The 18,410-nt window shown below is 69.0% G+C and overlaps 2 protein-coding genes and 3 non-coding genes across 5 annotated transcripts; all 5 read left to right on the top strand.

Annotated features, from left to right (window-relative positions):
* Positions 1-532: 532 nt before the first annotated feature.
* TBRG4 (transforming growth factor beta regulator 4) lies at positions 533-9,546 on the top strand. Its single transcript, XM_035554368.2, has 11 exons — positions 533-599; positions 690-1,131; positions 2,002-2,322; positions 3,057-3,228; positions 4,243-4,400; positions 4,654-4,764; positions 5,637-5,781; positions 6,378-6,620; positions 6,951-7,062; positions 7,561-7,675; positions 9,353-9,546. Exons 2-11 carry the CDS (start codon positions 733-735, stop codon positions 9,452-9,454), a joined length of 1,878 nt encoding a protein of 625 aa, XP_035410261.1. The 5' UTR covers positions 533-599; positions 690-732; the 3' UTR covers positions 9,455-9,546.
* On the top strand, positions 6,136-6,296 carry LOC118251896 (small nucleolar RNA SNORA5). The gene has a single exon (XR_004779980.1). It is a non-coding gene; the product is annotated as a small nucleolar RNA SNORA5 (small nucleolar RNA).
* On the top strand, positions 6,666-6,803 carry LOC118251894 (small nucleolar RNA SNORA5). The gene has a single exon (XR_004779978.1). It is a non-coding gene; the product is annotated as a small nucleolar RNA SNORA5 (small nucleolar RNA).
* LOC118251895 (small nucleolar RNA SNORA5) lies at positions 9,116-9,254 on the top strand. Its single transcript, XR_004779979.1, has one exon. It is a non-coding gene; the product is annotated as a small nucleolar RNA SNORA5 (small nucleolar RNA).
* A 1,546-nt stretch (positions 9,547-11,092) lies between the features above and the next one.
* NACAD (NAC alpha domain containing) lies at positions 11,093-18,372 on the top strand. Its single transcript, XM_050709294.1, is given in 12 exon segments — positions 11,093-11,141; positions 13,203-13,390; positions 13,392-14,582; positions 14,652-16,126; positions 16,169-16,485; positions 16,727-16,978; positions 17,077-17,165; positions 17,261-17,344; positions 17,638-17,784; positions 17,885-18,016; positions 18,149-18,271; positions 18,358-18,372. Coding segments are annotated over 12 exon segments (4,062 nt in total).
* Positions 18,373-18,410: the final 38 nt, after the last annotated feature.

Below are 18,410 nucleotides of genomic sequence, written 5' to 3'. Positions count from 1 at the left end.
GGGTTGCGGGGCCGGGAGGAGCCGAGGGGAGGCCGCATGGCGGAGGGGCAGGCGCTGAGCTCTGCTCCCCGGGGACAGCGCCAGGACCCGAGGGACCGGCCCGGAGCTGGGACAGGGGAGGGTCAGGCTGGGGGTTAGGGGAAGGTTCTGCACCCAGAGGTGGTCGGGCACTGGGACAGGCTGCCCGGGGACGGGGGCACGGCCCCGAGCTGCCGGAGCTCCAGAAACATTTGGGGAACGCCCTCAGACACAGGGGCTGGGTTTTGGGGTGGTTCTGTGCAGATTTGACTTTTTTTTTCCGGCTTCTGACTTCGGGTATTTGGTGTCTCTGTAACCCCCAGGGCCCAGGATCCGCCCCGCGCTCCCCTCCCGCCCCGACCCTGCACAAGGGCAGGGGCCGAGCCGCGACCACAAAATGGCGGCCCCCAGCCGCCGTACACCGGAAGCCGCTCTCCTCGTTCCCCGGACTCCCAACCAATCAGCGCGCGGCTGGCTGAGCGGCGCGCCAATAAGAGGCGGCGGCGGCGCTGTGACGTCATCAGTCAGCGCCCGCTCTCTGTGCGCGCTGCGGGCCGGCCGTACGGCGAGGGCCGGGCGAGGTCGGTCCCGGGGGGTGGCATGGCGGCGGGGGGGGGGCGCGTTGTGCCGGCTCCGTTCCTAAATTTATTTTAATTTTTCTTCCCCCGCAGCCTCCCCGCCATGCAGCGCTGAGCCCCGGCTTCCCCCCCCGCCATGGCAGCCCGGCTGGTGGGGCGCTGCTGCTGGCGGCACCTCGCCGCCATCTCCTGCGGGCCCGGCCCGGCCTCGCGGCTCCGTGCCTCGGGGCGGCCCCCGCCCCCCCCTCCCCGGGCCTCGCTTCACGCCCCGGGCCCCGCCGCCGACGGGGCGTCCGCCAAGGAACGGCTCGAGGAGGGCGGCGGGGCGGAGCACAGGGCGCTGAGGGAGCTGGTGGAGGCGGCGGCGGGGCCCCGGGAGCTGCTGGAGCTGAGCGAGGTGCCGGGGCTGAGCAGCAACCAGGCCTCGCTCGTCATCAGCCGCCTGTCGTGGCTGGCGGCCGAGCAGAAGCTGGAGGCGCAGAGCATCCTGCAGGACCACCGCTTCAGGCAGCTCGTCGGCGTGATGGACTCGCAGGTGGGTGCCCTGACAGGCAGCGCGCCCCGAAAGCTGGCTGCCCCCTGGCCCGTCCGCCTGCCTGGACGGCTCTTCTCCTTCCCCCCGGTTCTTTTGTTGTTGCTGCAAGGCAAAGCCGCCGCCTGCTCAGTGCTTGGCGGCGGATGCGTTTCAGGGCCCACCGGCACCAGGTTCAGCTCGAAAAAGGGTCCCCGTGTCTGTGGGACAAGCCCGCAGCAACAGGGGTGCCCCCGAGCTGGAAGGGCCAAGCTGCCGTGCAGGGAGGGCGAGAAGCTGGCGGTGCGGCCTTGCTGCCCAGGGGAGCGGCAGTGAACACAATTAGCTGAAAATTAATCAAGCAAACCCAGTGTGCACAGTTATCCCTCTCCAAAGAGCTGCTGCAGCAGCCTGCAGCCGTGGGTAACTCAGTGTAAGAAGATGTAAGAAGGGGATTTGCAGATGCACAGGTGCTTTGATGCAGACTAAAATAAAACAAAACAAACTAAAATCACAGAATCAGAGAGTTGTAGGGGTTGGAAGGGACCTCGAGATCATCGGGTCCAACCCCCTGCCAAAGCAGGTTGGCCAGGCAGTAATTAATCACGTTGCAGCGTCTTCGTGTTGACACGCCAGAGATTCTGAACCTTAGGGCATGAAGCAGACCAGTGCTCAGCTCCAAAAACTTGAAGGGCACCATTTTGGGACTTCGCCTAAAGGGCGGGCTGGGAGGTTGAAGCCTTTGTTTGCTCAAAGCCGCCTGGTCCCAGTGCCCTGAGCTCCATCGGTTCCAGTGCTCAGCGCTGCAGCTCTCCCCGTAGCCCCAGAGCAATGCCACCTGCTTGTCACAGCTGTCCCGATTGACGTTTTTCCCTATTCCTCCTGCCTGCCCAGATCTCTCAGGTGTGGAATAACACCCTGGTGAACGCGCTGAAGAGCCTGTACTCCCTGGGGATGCAGAGCAGCAGCAGGGAGATGCAGTCGGTGGAGCACGAGGTGCTGTGGCGGCTGCGGCGCCTCACCTTCCGCCAGCTCGCCTCCCTGGCCGAGTTCCTGGCCACCAGGCCGGAGAAGGAGAGCAGCAAGCTGCTGAGCGAGGTCATCAGGAAGCTGGAGCTGCGGTGGACGGAGCTGGAGGGCACCCGCACCGTGGTGGCGCTGATTTCCAAGGTCGGGCACATCTCCCCGGCCCTGATGGACCACCTGGAGGACAAGGTAGGGCTCCAGGTGCTCTCATCCTGCTCCGTTCCCTTCAAATCATCATTCGGGGGGGGGAGGAACAGCTTTGGGACATTCCCTGTGGGCACCTGCTTAGCGAGCCAAGCAGAGGAGTGTTAATTCCACGCACATCTCTGTGCCAGTGCTCCGCTGCGTGCCCGCTGGCAGCTCTTTGAGCAGCTCCCCGTGCTCGGGAGAAGCATTTCCCCCCGAGGAGCCACGCAGGTGGGGAGTTTGCAGGTGGGAGCTCCCTGAACGCGCTGCTCTGAGCCACTTGAAGGCTGATGTGCTGCGCTCTGAGGCTGGAATTGCCTTTTTTGTGCCAGAATTACCTTATTTTGTGCCAGAATTGCCATAGTTTGTGCTAGAATTACCTTATTTTGTGCTAGAACCGCCTGGGCTCAGCTGGCAGGTGGTAAATTGCAGAGCCAGCAGAAGTGCTGTCCTCTGCCTCCCCCTCGCAGCCTGACTTGCAGGGAAGGTGCCCGCAGGGAGGTCTGCTCCCTCTTTCTGTCCCTCCCAGCGGCAGGGAAACGTCCTCGGGGTCCTTGCAACCCAGCAGGGGTTAACAGCTTACGCAAACCGCAGGTGTGGGGCAGCAAATTAAAGCAAAATTAGGGTACAGGCTCCGCTGAGAGGAGCGAGGGCGACCTCCCGGGCAGCGGCACGTCACACCCCGCATCCACGGCTGGCTGCGTGCCTCCCCCTGACGTCTCAACGTCTCTTTTCAGGCCCTGGAGCTGGCGGAGCAGTTCAGCCCCGAAGACATCCGGAAGATCACGCTGGCCCTGGCGTACCAGAACCGGCGCTGCGTGCCCCTGCTCCGCGCCCTGTCCTACCACCTGCTTCAGAAGCACGTGGAGCTCAGCCTCGGCACCCTGACGGACCTGATTTTCGCCTATGGTAAGCGACTCGGCCGGGTCGGGACCTGCTGAGGCCACCTCGGCTCCTTCTGGGCGCTCGAGCTGGGCTCTGACAGCGTTGCTACCACCGGGGTGACCTGTGACAGAGGAGGGAGGCCGGCAGGGGGTGTGCCAGCCAGCGCAGCCGTCACGTTTCCAGCTCCGGGTGCAGGCAGAGCGAGCCCCGGTGCCTCTCCCGCTGACAGCACAGCCTCCGGCCACAATTCTGCCTGCCCCTCAGCTCTGCCCCACGCTCCCAGCACGTTCTTTTTCTGTGCCGGCAGCGGTGAGGGGGACCTCCTGTGGCAGCACGGCACCCGGTGCAGGGCGTGCGCGCTCAGCTCCGTGCTGCTGGCTCCTTTGACTCGCTGCTGCCTCACCCCAGAGCCCGTTTGGGCACGGCCTGGGTGTGCATGGCCAGCAGCGCGCCCCGGTTTTTCCTTCCAGCATGCGGGAAGAAGGGATGAGAGTGCTTCGGAAGGGCGGTTAGGGCACCAGGCAGCCCAGCAGTTAGCTGAGATCCCCAAACAGCCTGAGATCCTCTCCTGCCTCCTTCCCTGACCAGGCATTTCTCAGGGAGTCCCTGTTTCCATCTCCTCGCTTGTGAAACAGCTCCGTTCGCAGCAGGCTAATCAATAAGTGGTGTCATCATCCTCGGTGCCGTGGTTCTCCGGCCCCTCTTCGTGCGATGCTGTGTGCTCCTGCCCAGAAAATGGGGGGAAGGAAGCCAGGGGAGCTGAGGGGAGCTGCTCCTCAGTTCCCTGCCCAGCTTTTGGCAGTGGGAACAGACTTTCTGCCAGCCCCTGGGGCAGGGTGCTCTGCGTGGGCTGGACGTTCCCTCAAAATAAAGGATCACCCCACGAGACACGGCCCTGGAGGGGGCTCACGCTTCTCGTGGCGATGTCTCCAGCCTCCCCTGGTCCTAAAAACAGCCTCGTGGCACCCCGCCCGCCCGGGCACAGCTCCCGTAGCAGCTCCGTGTAAGCGGCTGCCGCTTTTCTTTTGCTCCTTTAAGGAAAACTGAATTTCCACCAGCCCCAGGTCTTCCAGAAGATAGCCGCCGACCTGCACCCCCACGTGGCCACCATGACGCCCGTCGAGGTGACGCGCTGCATCAGATCCTTCGCCCTCCTCAAGTGGCTCAGCCTGCCCCTCTTCGAGGCCATCGCCCAGGTGAGGAGGCACCGGCGGGGCCCTCCCTGCCCCCACCAGACGAGTGGGAATATTGCGGAGCTCTGCTTCTGCTCTCAGCTTTCCCCTTAAAAAATAAGAAAATCCGAAAGAAGTCCTAAGAGATCCCGTGCTTGTGTGTCCCTACCTTGCCGTGGGGGCTGGGCACGTCCTCAGGTGGTGTTTTTAATCTTTTCCTGTCCGTGCTCGCCCAGGGCGGATGACGAGCTCTGGTTTTGCTTCCCCTGTCTCGCAGTACGCCCTGGACAACGCCAAGCAGCTCTCGGTCGCCCACCTGTGCAGCATCATCCTGTCTTTCGCCCGCCTCAACTTCCAGCCCAGCGGCAGCGAGGACTTCTTTAACATGGTAACCTTCCTCCTTCTCCTCTTCGTTAGCCTGCCTCCCGCCCTAGGGTCCCTGGGAGGGCTGCACGTCTCCCCCTGGCACATCCAGAGCAAAAAGCGGGCGTTGGAAGGCTCAGGCCGCTGCGGGAAATGGGAATGGGGACCCCGTAGCTCAGGACAGGCTGAAAAAACCCCTCCTGAGCTGCGTGCTGGGCGATAACAGAACCAGGCAGCGCACCGCGAGCTCCCCAGCCCCTGCAGGCTCCCTTTTCCAGCAGCCACGAGCAGCGTGTGGGTGTTGGCGTGCCCTCCTGGACTCGGATTGCTGTAATTAGCTCCTCGTAACGAGGCCGCGGGGGTTCAGGGTCAAGCACCCGTGTGGCTCGCCCAGCCCTCAGCACCGCGGCGCTGGTTTTTGGGTTCCCGCTGGAAGGAAGGAGGCCGCTGCCTGGGAAACGGGAGCCTCCTGCTGCGCCTGAGCCAGGGGCTGGCAGCAGGGAGCCCCTTTCCCTGCCCCCAGGGCCCTGAATTCCTGCTCGGGCACAGGAGGGGCGGGAGGCTCTCCCTGGGGACAGATCCTTGCCGGAGAGGAGCTGCGGCGTGGCTGCCAGCTGCTCGCGTGTGGTGCACAACCGAGGAGGAGTGGGACCCAAAATCACAATCATTAGGGTTGGGAAAGCCCTCTGGTCCAACCACCCCCCTAATTAACTTAATTTTTGAGGCATTGCAGGGGGAAAAAAACAAACAAACAAACAAAAAAAAACCCACTCAGCACCACGAGGCTGCCGCGGAGCGGTCCCGAATCCTCCTGGCGGCAACCAGCCCGGGGAGGAGCGCCGCGGGAGCAGGGACGCGTGCGTTGTGGTGCTGAGCTGCGGGTTTTGTGCTGGGCAGGTGCACGAGGAGCTGCGGGGCCAGCTGGGCAGCCTGGAGCCCCAGCTGCTCACCGACCTGGTGTGGTCGCTGTGCGTGCTGCAGCAAGCCAAGCCCCACTACCTGCAGCGAGTGCTGGCACCCGACTTCCACGCTCGCCTCCAAGGTGAGGTGGGCAGCTCTGCTGGCCCCAGGGACCCGCGCCTCGGCTACGGGGGCAGGGAGCGGGGAGAATGGCTCCGGGGTCTGCCTAAATTTGGCCCGGCGCAGGTCGTGTTAGCTCAGCCGGAACCGGGGGGGGGGGGCGTTGGCGTCCCCGAGCGTGGCTCTAACGTGCCCGCGGGGCTGAGCCCCGGCAGGGCGACGCGTTGCCCTCAGCCTTGGGAGGGGGGGGAGCCACGTGCCCCAGGGCGCGGTTTTACCGCTCCGCGAGCGCTGCCCGTGCGCTGTCCCCAAACCTTTATGCCTCGGGAGGGGGAGGGCTTGGCGTCCCTCGACAAAACGCTGCCCGCCGGGGAGGCGCAGCCCCGTCACGTTCAGTCCCTGCCTCCTCCGTGGCAGGAACTGGCCAGCCGGCTGCCACAGCACCGCCTGTAGCCCACGGGCGCCGCCGTCCCCCTCCCGTGGGACCCCGGGGATTTAAATAAATAAATAAAAATAAAAATCGTGCCGCAGACACCGGGGCCGTGCCCCTGGAGCCGCCCGTGCTGCGGGCGTCGGGTGTCCCACGCGCAAATTTCCGCTCCTCTTCTTCCCCGGCAGGCGATCCGTCCCCCAAGGCGCAGACCTTGCGGGTGAAGCTGGCGCACATCAACGCGGCGGCCAAGCTGGAGAGCCCCGAGTACCAGGGGCCGTTCCTGCCGGCCGACGTGCTGGGTGCTGCGGGGCCGCCGGGGGACAGAGCCAGCCAGCTGCAGGGCAGCCTGCGGGAGGCCCTGGCGGGGGTGCTGGGCGGCCAGGACAAGGGACGTTTCGATGTCCCCACCGTCTACGGCTGGCGGATCGGTGAGCGTCCCCTCCCGTCGTGCGGCCTCCAACCTCTCGCCACCCCGCAGCCCTGTCAAATTCGGTCCCAGCCTCTCGGTGGCGGGGACCGGCCAGCCGGCTGCCACAGCGACTTCTGTCGTCCATGGGCCCCGCGTCCCCTCCCCGTGGGACGCTGGGGATAAAATCGTGCCACAGACACGTCCCCCCCTGCCCCCAGCCCCCGAGGGAGATGCTCCCGGAGCGGGCGCTCCTCGAGGCTGCGCCCCGGCCGCGCGCCGAGGCTGGCCGGGTGGGGAGGCAGCCAGGTGGCCCCCAGCAGCCGGCCCTCGTGTTCCCTGCTCTCCGCAGACGCCGAAGTGGTGGTGAACGGCGAAAACAAACCCCTCCCCGTGAAGGATTTCGCCGCTCCCCACCTGCTCCACGCCGAAGGGACGAAGCCGCTGCCGCCGGGCGCCAGGAGGTGGGTCTGGGTGCAGCCGCGGGCTGCTGAGGCTCCGCCGTCCCCGGGGGACGGTGCCGTGGGGGCTGCCCGTGCGCCGGGGCTGCCTGCCCAGCCGCATCCCTGCCTGTTTCGGCCGCCTGGCCTCGTGGAAGCCCGGCGGGGGAGAGAGGGCAGGAGGCCGGCGGTGGCAGCAGCCTTCCCTGCCTGGCACGTCGTGCGCTGGGAGCCGCCGCCAAGCCGTCTGCCTGTCTGCGGGGAGCCTGGGGCTGAGCTGCCTCCTCCCTGGCTGGAAAAGGCAGCGTCTCCCCGTCCAGCGTGTTCCTGGGCTTGGGGAGGGGTGGGTTTTGAGCCGGCAGCACGGTGTTTGTGCTCAAAACCCAGCCCAGCGCTCAGCTCCGGTGTCAGCACCCGTTAGCACGCCATCGCCCTCCCTTCCGCTGCTGCTCCCGGCTCCCGCGGGGCCCAAGGGGCTCCGGCACCCCTCTCACGGCCTCGTGCCCTCCGCGTGTCCCGCAGGGTCGCCTTCCTCAGGTGGGAGTTCCCAAACTTCAGCAACAGGAGCAAGGACCTGCTGGGCCGCTACGCCATGGCCCGGCGCCACATCCAGGCGGCCGGCTTCCTCGTGGTGGACGTGAGTAGCCGCGGGGAGGGCGAGGGTGCGGGGGGGCTCCCCCGGCGTCCCTTTGCCTCTCTGCCCTCCGGTGAGGGGGAGCAAAAAAGCACAGCCCCCCTCCTGTGGGGAGCTCGGGGGGGCGCAGCAGCTCGCTTCTAGCCTGTCTTCAGGTGGAACCCTCCTGCCTCTGCGACCCTCCTGCCTCTGCTTCCTAATTCCTCGGAGCTGGCTGCCCGCAGGGGGAGCAGGACCGGCCTCCTGGGGGGGCCAGGAGGTGACGCTGGCGTGTGCAGGGTCACCCTCAGGAAGTCCCTAACCCCCCACTGCCAGAGGGGAGAGGAGTTCCGCCAGCTTCTTGCTCCTCTCACGCTAATCCTGATGGCTCCGGGGGCGGGGGGGTCCTGTGCAGTCCCGTCAGCCCTCGGCGCCCGTTCCTGCGGTCCCACACCGGGATTAGCCGCCGTGATCCTCCGCAGGCCGCCTGGCGGGGGGCTCCGGTAATTGAGGAGGACAGCAGGCGAGGTCTTAGCGCGCTGATCCCTGCTCCAGAGCCCCGGGCTGCGGCGGGGTCACGCATTATTTAGCCTCCCGGAGGTAATTATAGCTCGACGGGCAGCGGGGCGGCGAGCCACGTGTCACCCCGACTGCTGCCAGTCCCCGGCCCCATAGAGAGCCCGAGCTCGGGCACGTTTCGCCCGCGGAGCTGCTGCGTTTTGAGGCTGGGGCTCCTGGTGCTCTGCCCCCCCCTGCCCCGAGGTGCGTAACCTCCCCGTGCTCCCTGGCTGGAGCTTTGGGGGGAGATGGAGAAGAGGAGGAAGGAAACGTCGCTTCTTGAGGCTTTCTTGAGGCTTGAGCCTCGCCTGCCAGCAGCTAAATCCAGCCGGGGTGGGCGGGGGGCTTCCCGTCCCCCCTCCCAGGCCTCAAATCTGCTCCCCTGAGCACGGAGCTGAGCGGTGCTGCGCCCAGGAGCGTTCATCCCGCCCCCAAAGCAGGCGCTGGGCCTGCAGCTCGTGCTCCCCTTTTTGGGGTGGGGAGCCCGGGGGTGCAAAGGGACGGGTCCCCAGGCCCCGTGGGACACGCGCCTTGGTGGACGGAGGACCTGAAGCCTCCCCGGCCCCGCTACCCTCCTGCTGGCCCCTGCTTCCCTCCAAAAAACCCGTGTCGGCTGCCTTTCCCCCCGCTGCTGGGGGAGGCCGACGGGACACAGGGATGGGGGGAACCAGCCCGCGGAGCCCCGCCGATCGGGGGAAAAATGGGGCAGGTTTTGGTGCTCCCTGGGGTCACCACGGCTCTGCCCCCCCCCCCCCCCCCCCCCCCCCCGAGCTGCCCCCGTGCTGCTCCCGCTGCTTTGGGCCGTGCTTACAGAAGCCCCTTGTCCCCCTGCGGTGCTGCCAGCTGATTTGGGGCCGCAGCTGGGATTTGTCTTGTGGGGGGGGGGGAAGAAACGTCCCTCGCGCCCGCAGCCTTGTCAAATTCGGTGCCCGCCTCTCGGTGGCGGGGAACCGGCCCAGGGGCTGCCACAGCAAGGGCCGTGCTCCATGGGCCCCGCGTCCCTGCCGTGGGGCCGCGGGGATAAGAAATCGGGCCACGCACAGCGCCCAGCGGCCGCGGGGAACGGCACCGCGCTGCGGGCGCCCCCCAGCCCTCACCCACCCCCCGTCCCCCCCCCCCCCAATATTCTCTTCCCCGCCGCAGGTTCCCCACTACGAGTTCCTGGAGCTGAAGCTGGAGCGGCAGCGGGCGGCCTACCTCAGGGACAAGCTCAGCAAGGCCGTGGCCAAGGAGCTGGCGAGCTAGCGGCCGGCGTCTGCGTGTGTCTGTGTGTGCGGGGGGGGCAGCAGCGTGCCCCCCAATAAACCCCCCCCCCCCAAATAAACCGCACGCCTCTACCCCTGCTGCCTGCGTCGGGCGCGGGGGCTGGAGGGGCTGCGCCGCTTTGTGCCGGGGTTTTGGGGTTTGTGCTTGGGGGGGGGGGGGGATCAGGAGGAGGGCTGCGCTGCTCCCTGCCCCCCCCCCAACAAAAAATGCTGCTTTTGGGGCCGGGCACCGCACACGATGGCCCCCGGAGCTGAGGATTAAGGGCGCTGCTTCTTACGGGGGGGGGGGGGGGGGGGGCTGCGCGGTGCGTGCAGGGGCAGCAGGACCCCAAAGGGGCGCCGGGGAGCCCCCCCCCCCCCCCCCACGCCTCCACGTCGCGCAGGGCCGTGTCCCCCCCCCCACGGCCCCGGCCGGGCAGGGCGGGCTGAGAGCGAGAAACCCCCGCTGCGAGCCGGCTGCCGGGGGGGGGGCGGATTCAGCGGCCGCCTGGGCCACGGCGAGCGGGTTTTCGGCCGTGGGGACACCGCTGGCCCTCGCCACGTTCCCCCCCCCCACCAGCCCCGGGTGCTCGGCCTGATCCCAGCGCCCCCCCCGGCTGGGGACGGAGCCCCCCCCGGCAGAGCCCCGGCCGCGGGGACGAGGCGGCGGCGGCTGCTGAGTCACGGCTGGGGCCGCTCCTGGCACCGGCATCGCGCCAGCGCCGGCCTCGCTCCCTGCCGCCTTGGGCCCTGATTTGGGGGGGGGGGGGGGTGGCAGGAGGTTTTTTTTGGGGGGGGGGGGGAGGTTCTGGGGTTTGGGCAGCTGGGGTGGCCGCCCCCACCCGGGACTGGGCGTCCTGGGGGTGTCCCATGGGTGCCAGCTCCCCGCCAAACGTCCCCCTCCTCCTAAGGAGCCATCAGTGCGTCCGTATGGGGTGTCCGCACCCCATGGCACGGGGGGGGGGTACCAGAGTGTCTGTGCCCCCCCCCAGCATTGCCAGGGAGCCGTCCCCATCCTCCTCCCCATCCCCATGGAGACGGGAGGAGGAGAAGTGCCATCGCCATGGCGACACCGGGGCCCGATCCTGCCCCCCCCCCCCCCCCCGGGGACACCGGGCTTGGGGACGCTGGGGTGGGGGGGGGACCCTACACGTGCAGCATCAGCAGCTTTGGGGTGCGGGGGGGGCTCCGAGCCCCTGTTCCCCATATAAATGGGGGTGCGGTGTCGTGGGGGGGGCTGATCCTTAACCCCCCCCCCCCCGAAAAATTTATCAGTGCTCAGGTGGGGAAACTGAGGTGGGGAGGGGGGGTCCCCATGCCCCGCGCCCTCCCTCCCTCCCCACCCCCCCCGGCTGCTGCAGCGCCGCAGTGCCTGGCACACACACACACACCCTGCTTTCTCTGAGCTAAAATAAATAAATAAATAAATAAATAAATAAAGTAAAGGGGGAGGGATAAAAAAAAAAAAAAAAAACCGGCACCAAACCTGCTGACATCATCCGGGATGACGGGGCTGCGCCCCCCCCCCAGCACCGATGCTCAGCCTCGCCCGGCGCAGCCGCTGTCGCCCAGTGCCGCCGAGCCGAGCCGCGGGCTGAGCCGGCCTCGGGCCGGCCTGGGGGTCCCCGGCCCCGCCGCCATGCCCGGAGAGTCGGCCTCGAGCCCCCCGGGGCTGCAGCTGGAGGCCGGCCTCCCCCCGGGCTCCGAGGAGGAGGCAGGTGAGGCCGCGGGGATGGCGGCCGAGGGAGGCCGCGGGGATGGAGCGAGGGAAGGAGGGAGGGAGGGAGGACGTGAGGATGGAGGGCGCGGGGATGGAGGCTGCGGGGATGGAGGCTGTGGGGTTAGAGGCCGTAGGGACAGAGGATATAGGGCTGGAGGGATGGAGGCTGGAGGGATGGAGGCTGTAAGGATGGAGGATGGAGGGACGGAGGGACGGAGGCTGCAGGGACAGAGGCTGTAGGGACAGAGGCTGTAGGGATGGAGGGATGGAGGCTGGAGGGACGGAGGCTGTAGGGGCTGGAGGGACGGAGGCTGTAAGGACGGAGGGACGGAGGCTGTAAGGACGGAGGGACGGAGGCCGTAGGGATGGAGGACGGAGACAGAGGAGGGCGCAGGGATGGAGGACACGGGGCGGCAGCGCTCGACCTGAGGCTTTCCTGCCCCTCCACGCCGGGGGGGGGACACCGGGGGGGATATGCCACCCTGGGGACACCACCCTGACCCCCCCCCCCCCCAGCCATGAACTGTGCCCCCGATACTGGGAGGCCCCGCAGCACCCAAGGGTGCCCGGGCCGGCCGCCCCCACGCCCCCACCCCTTCCCCCCCCCCCCCCGCCAAGGGCCATCGGTCACCGTGCCCCAAGGTCACCCTGCAGAGACAGGGCCGGGGGGGGGGTCCCCGAGCGGTGCCCCCATCCCGCTGCCACCCCCCTGCGTGTCCCCAGGGTGCGGGGCTGGGGGACATCGGGGGGGCCCGGCCCAAAAGGGGCCGGGGGGGGGGGGGCGAGGTGAAGGGAGGGGATGGGGCAAGGCGTGGAGGGGGATCAGGGCCCCCCCGGGCATTGAGGGGTTAAAGGGACCCCACAGAGCTGGGGGGGGTGCACGAGGGGAGGGGCTCGGTGATGGGGGGGGTGTCCCCTTGGTGAGATTGATGCTGGGGGGGGGACACGGGGGTTTATCCCCATAGGGACAGAGTGGGGGTGCCCCAACCCCGCTGTCCCCAGCCCCCTGTGTCCCCCCCCCCCCCCGGGCTCAAACTGGGGACAAAAAGCCCCCCCACCCCCACCCCCCACCCAGCCACTTCTCAAGGTGCAAATGGGGGTCCCAAAGCCCCCCCCCCCATAAGGCACAGCCCCCCCACCCCCCCATAGGTGCAGCGCAGATGTCACCCTAAAAACGTGGGGGAACTGACGTGCCCCCAAAACCACCCCCAAAACGGGATCCCAGCCCTTACAGGACACCCCCTGAGCTCCCCCCCACCCCCCCCAAAAAAAAAAAAAAAAAAAAAAAAAAAATCCCCAAGGGAGGCCCCTCCCCCTTCCCAGCAGCCCCGCAGCCCGCCCCCGCCCCTCGCCCCTATATAAACCCCCTGGGGGCTGCATGGGGCAGCTCGAGGTGGGTGCTGGAGCCTGGTCCTGGTGGGGGCTCTGGGTGCTGCCAGAGCTTCCCCTGCCCCATGGAGGCACCCCTGAGGGCCCCAGGTATTGGGGGGGGTCCTTGCATTTTTTGGGGGGGGGCTTCCGAGAGTTTTTGGGTGCGTTATGGGGTGGGGAGGGCTGTGTGCCCCTCACATCTTTGGGGCTGGGACCCCCACACTCAGTGCAGTGATGAGCAGCGGGGTTAGGGTGTGATGTTTTTTTTTTTTTTGGGGGGGGGGGGGGGTTGTTGTCCCCCCCCCCAGGTGGAGGATTCAAGGCTTAGGGTTGCCCCCCCAATCCCAAATGCCCTGGGTGCAGCTGTGTCATCCAGGGGATGCAGGTCGTGGTGGTGGGGGCCTTCTGGCTACCTCCCCCACAAGACCCCTCCAGCACCACCAAAACCTGTGGTGCCCCCCCCACTCAGAGAGGGGTGGGTTTTTTTTGGGGGGGAGGGGGGTCACCCCTATAACCTTCCCTGGGCACTGCCCCCTCCCTCTGTGAGGACGGAGCGGGGGCCCTGCCCCATTTTGGGGGGTGTGCGTCAGGGGGTGAGGATACAACGGGGTGCTCTGGCCCCCCCCCCCCCCCCCCCACTGACACCCTCTCTCCACAGCCCCCCCGGGGGACGCCGCCGCCACCCCGATGCCCACCAAGGAGGAGGCCCGCCCGCAGCCTGAGGGGGCCAGCTGCGACGCGGCCCCCGGCCCCTCCGCCCCTGACGTGGCCGAGCACGGCCCCCCCGCCAAGGGCTGCCGCCCCCCCCCGCCACCACCTCCGCCACCACCACCACCGGCCCCCCCCGGCCCTGCCCGCCGACCCCCTGGACACCCGCATCGTCATGGGCGAGGAGACGTGCTGCCCCCCCAAAACCCACCCCGAGCCCCCACCCCCCAGCCGCCCCCCCGCCAGCCTGGACCCCGACCTCTTCTTCACGGCCCCCTCCACCCCCGTGCGGACGGGGGGGCCGCGCCCGAAGGCCGAGGAGGACGGGGGGGACGCGGAGAGCGAGGGGCTGGGCTCGCCCCCCACCTCCCCGTCCGGCTCCTACATGACGGCCGAGGGGGGCAGCTGGGGGTCCTCGGGGACCGCCAGCACCTCCCCGTCCTGCTCCCCGAACCTCCTGGCCGAGGCCCCCGACGGCGAGGCCGGGCCGGCGGCCTTCACGCACCGCTCCCCGTCGTCCTCCTCCTCCTCCGAGGATGAGGACGCGGCGTCGGCCGGGCAAGAGGAGGAGGAGGAAGAGGAGGAGGAGGATGAAGAGGATGAAAGCAGCGGGCAGGCGCTGGTGGAGGAAGGCTCGGAGCTGCCCCAGGTGGCCCCCGCCGGCCTCATCCCCGCAGCGCTGCTGCCTTTCCGCGGCAGCCTCCTCTTCGAGGCCGAGGCCGTGGAGATCACGCTGGTGCCGGCCGAGGCGGCGGCCGAGCCCCTCTCCGGGGAGGAGGAGGAGGACGAAGAGGATGAAGAGGAAGACGAGGAGGAGGAAGACGAAGACCCCAGCACCTCGGCCTCCTTCCTGCGCTCGCTCTCCGAGACCTCCATCAACGAGGGGGTGGACGAGTCCTTCGCCTTCCGCGACGACACCTCGGCCTCCTCCGACTCGGCCTCCTATGACGGCGAGGAGGACGAGCGGCTCTACGGCACCGAGCGCCACGCGCTGGGAGGGGCGGGGGGGCCCCCCCCGGCCACCGCCACCCCCGGTGACACCGAGCCCTCCTCCGAGGCCTCCGGGGACATCGAGCTGCACCTGCGTGGCGGCGCCGCGCAGCCCGACGGGACGGGCAGCGGCAGCGTCACCCCCGGCGGGGATGAGAGGGCATCGCCAGGAGGGTCCCCACGGCACGAGGCAGCCCCCAGCCCCCCCATTTTGGAGGCACCCCCCAGCACTGAGGAGGACCCTGAAACCACGTGCGTGGAGCTGGGGACGCTGGGTGTGGAGCAGGATGGTGCCCACCCGGTTGTAGAAGAGGAAGAGGAGGTTGAGGAAGAGGAGGAGGTGGAGGAGGAGGAAGAGGAGGTGGCTGAGGAGGAGGTGGTGGCTGCCTCTGAGGTGGCCTCTGTTGAGGCTCTCACCACAGAAGTCAGCGTGGAGCCGATGGGCGAGACCTTCAGCTCCTCCTCATCCTCCTCGGAGCTGGAGGAAGCCTCCACCCTGGAGCCCGATGTCCTGCAAGAACCAGGCCCTGTCCCAGAGGAGCCTCCCCCCACGGAGGCCGCTGTCCCCATGGAGTCTGTGCCCCCGGAGGAGGTGGTGGAGGTGACACCAGAGGTGGTGGAGGCCCAGCCGGAGGCTGACCCCGGCACGAGGCTGGAGCCGGAGGCCGCAGCGAGCGGCAGCACCCCGCAGTCCCCCTGTGCTGGGGAGACCAAAGACCCCCAACCCGATGGGCCGGGGGGGGATGCCCCCACACTGCCTGCCACGAATGGTGACCATGAGCTTGATGCCACCACACTGGAGACCCCTGAGCCTCCGTGCCCGCCTGAGCAAGGTGACCCCGACAGCCCGGACCACGAGGCCGGTGGCCACGAGGACGGCAGGACGGACCCCACGGCAGCACCCAGCCTGGGTGAGGATGTCCCCGACCTGCAGGATGGCGTCACGGATGAGGCCCCTGAGCAGGATGAGGCCCCTGAGCAGGATGAGGCCCCTGAGCAGGATGAGGCCCTCCATGAAGACGGGGAGGCCTCGGGCAGCGAGTCCCTGCCGCTGGCCGCGAGCGAGGGCGGCAGTGACACTGCTGAGGCCCTGGAGGAGGCGCCCAGCCCCGTGCTGGGGGACGCGGATGAGACGAGGGACGCGGACGAGCCCGACGCCGCCTCCGAGGACGAAGCCTCCAGCGAGGACCTTGAGCGGGAGCAGAGCCCGGAGCCGGCCTCGGCCAGCGCGGAGGCCGAGTGGGATGCCACCGCCTCCTCCTCCTCCTCCTCCGAGGACTCGTCGCCGGAGCTGCTGGACACCTCGCGCTCCCGCACCGACTCCAGCTTCTTCACCGCCCCCGAGGACAGCGCGGGGGAAGCGGCCGCTCCCGGCCTCCCCTCCCCGGCCCCGCGGCCCTGCATGGCCCTCTGCCTGCTGCCCCCGGCCTCCGCCCCCCCGCCGCTGCGCTTCACCGCCTCGGAGCGGGAGGTGTACGTGGGGACCCCCCCGGCCCCCCTCGAACTGCTCCCACCACCACCATCACCACCACCACCACTCGGTGCCTTGCCGGAGAGCGCGGAGGACCGCCGGCACGTGGCCACCATGCTGCAGGGCGCCTTCGGGGACCTGCCGGCACCGCAGCGACCGGGGGGGCCCGGACAAACTCCCCCCGCTGCTGCTGCTGCTGTGGAGCCTCCGCAGCCTCCCCAGGCTGAGGCCGAAGCCGCCGTCGCCACACCTGAACCCAAAGAGCCCCAGGAGCCGGGCGATGCGGGGAGCCCCCCGTGCGCCCCTCCGGCCTGCCCCACGCAGGACGAGGAGCCCCCGCTGCTCCCCCCCGGTGAAGAACCCGATGCCAAAGTCCCGGTGGAGGGCGAGCACCCCCCAGCACCCCCTGAGCAGCAGGAGGAGGAGGAGGAGGAGGTGGCGGCAGGATCTGGCCCCACGCCCAGCCCCGAGGAGGGTGGGGAGGGCGGGGAGGCCACCCCCAGCCCCACCGAGGCCGTTTTGGTGCCCTCAGACCCCCCAGCAGAGCCCAGCTCCCCCGAGGACCGTGCACCCCAAGAGGTCCTGGCGGTGCCGGCCGAGGTTTCGGTGCCGGCCGAGGTTTCGGTGCCGGCCGCCTGCCCGCCGCTCTCCAAACTCATCCAAGTGCCTCCTCTCTCCTCCTCGCCACCGCGCTCGGAGGACACCTCAGGGCTCGCCGAGCGGCCGGAGGAGCGTCCGTCTGTCCCGCCGGCCTCCAGGAAGCGGCTGGAGGGTAAGAGCCGTCCCCGTCCCTATGGGTGCCTTCGTGGGGTCCCAAGAGACGCGTGCGGGGTTGGGTGGCGCTGGGGTCAGGGCGAGCATCCCGGGTTCCAGCCCCTGGGGGGGGGTGCCTGGGGTCCCTACAAAGCCCAATTTTGGGTGATGGGCCCCCCCCCCTTGCTTCTTGGGGGGGGGGGGGGGGGGCATGCCAGGCCGTGGGGACACGGTGACCCCAACATCTCCCGTCCCCGCAGCGCCGGAGCCGTCCCCGCAGAAGGAGAAGGCGCGGGGCAGGAAGGCGCCGGGCGGCACCAAGGGCGCGCGGGGGCCGGAGGCGGCGGAGGGGGGGCCCCGCCGGGCACCCCGGGGCTCGGTGCAGTCCGAATCGAGCTCCTCCAGCGAGGCCGAGCTGCCCTACCGCTGCCCCGGCGCCGCCGAGCACCTGCCCGCCATCGCCCTGCTCGAGGACAAGGCAGCGCCGCGGCGGGGCGAGGCCAACCATAAAGGTGAGGGGGGGGGGGAGATTTTGGGGAGGGGGGGGTGGTTGGGGGGGGGGGTTGGGGTGGTGGTGGCATCGCCAACCTGGTCCTTTTGGCTTGTGCAGGGTCGTGCAACGAGTCGGAGAGCAATGACGAGTCCATCCCGGAGCTGGAGGAGCCCGAGGGCGCGGAGCCGCGGCCGGCACAGACCCAGGTATAGGGCTGGGGGCTCGGAGCCCCTGTTCTGGGGCACCCAAGGGACCGTGGCCCCCTGTCACCTGCTGCCGTTTCCCCCCCCCCCCCCCACAGGCACCGCTCACCCACTCGCTGGGCACCGGGGAGGAGAGCATCAGCAAAGCCAAGCAGAGCCGGAGCGAGAAGAAGGCCAGGAAGGTGGGATGGGCACCGGTGTCCCGTGGGGCTTAATTTTTGGGGGGGGGTGGGTTGGGGTTGGGACCCCGCGTCCTCCCCAGGGTGCTGTCACCATCCCTGGGGTCACGGCAGGGTCCCATGGGGGGTGTCCCCGCCTTGTGGGGCAGCTCGGCCTGGGGACAGCCCTGTCCCCATCCTGCGTTATCCCATTGCTGGGGGCTGGAGAGCCCCGGGCTCAGCACCGCTGGACCCCATGCGGGGTCTCTGGGGCTGACCCCAAACGTGTGTCGTCCCCCCCCCCCCCCGAACCCCAGGCCATGTCCAAGCTGGGTCTGAGGCAGATCCACGGCGTCACCCGCATCACCATCCGCAAGTCCAAGAACATCCTCTTCGTCATCACCAAGCCCGACGTCTTCAAGAGCCCCGCGTCCGACATCTACATCGTCTTCGGGGAAGCCAAGGTGGGGGGGGGGGGACAGGTTGGTCCCTGGGGGTGGGAGCTCCCCGGGGAGCAGCCGGTGACACCCCCCCCCCCCCCCCCCTTTCTCCTCGTCCCCGCAGATCGAGGACCTGTCGCAGCAGGTGCACAAGGCTGCGGCGGAGAAGTTCAAGGTGCCCATGGAGCACTCGCCGCTGATCACCGAGACGGCGCCCGCCCTCACCATCAAGGAGGAGAGCGAGGAGGAGGAGGAGGTGGGCGGCGGGATGGGGCTGGGTGGGGGTGCCGAGACCCAGGGGGTGGATGGGTGGGGGTGGATGGGTGCCGGGGGGGGGGGGGGGGGGAGGAGGGGGGGGTTGGTGACGGCGCTGTCCCCGCTCCCGCAGGTGGACGAGACGGGGCTGGAGGTGCGGGACATCGAGCTGGTCATGGCCCAGGCCAACGTCTCGCGCCCCAAAGCCGTGCGGGCGCTCAGGCACAACAACAACGACATCGTCAACGCCATCATGGTGAGCTGGGGGCTGGGGGGGGGGGGGTTGTTTGTGGGGTTACCCCCGTCCCGCCGTGCCTGACGCTGTGTTCTCCTCCTCCGCAGGAGCTGACCATGTAGCGGCCGGGCCCCCCCGGCCCCCCCTGTATAGGTGCACA

The sequence above is a fragment of the Cygnus atratus genome, chromosome 2 (genome assembly GCF_013377495.2).
Source record: "Cygnus atratus isolate AKBS03 ecotype Queensland, Australia chromosome 2, CAtr_DNAZoo_HiC_assembly, whole genome shotgun sequence".
Taxonomy (NCBI): Eukaryota; Metazoa; Chordata; class Aves; order Anseriformes; family Anatidae; genus Cygnus; species Cygnus atratus.
Note: the sequence above shows the minus strand (reverse complement) of the source record. Positions and strands in the feature narration are given on the sequence as shown.

What these genes read in the sequence shown, in the direction of transcription:
- TBRG4 (XM_035554368.2), top strand. Translation starts at nt 733, where the DNA reads ATGGCAGCCCGGCTGGTGGGGCGCTGCTGCTGGCGGCACCTCGCCGCC. An exon ending in TCTTCGAGGCCATCGCCCAG is followed by an intron (nt 4,401 to 4,653) that starts GTGAGGAGGCAC and finishes CCTGTCTCGCAG; the next exon opens with TACGCCCTGGACAACGCCAA. An exon ending in CTTCCACGCTCGCCTCCAAG is followed by an intron (nt 5,782 to 6,377) that starts GTGAGGTGGGCA and finishes CTTCCCCGGCAG; the next exon opens with GCGATCCGTCCCCCAAGGCG.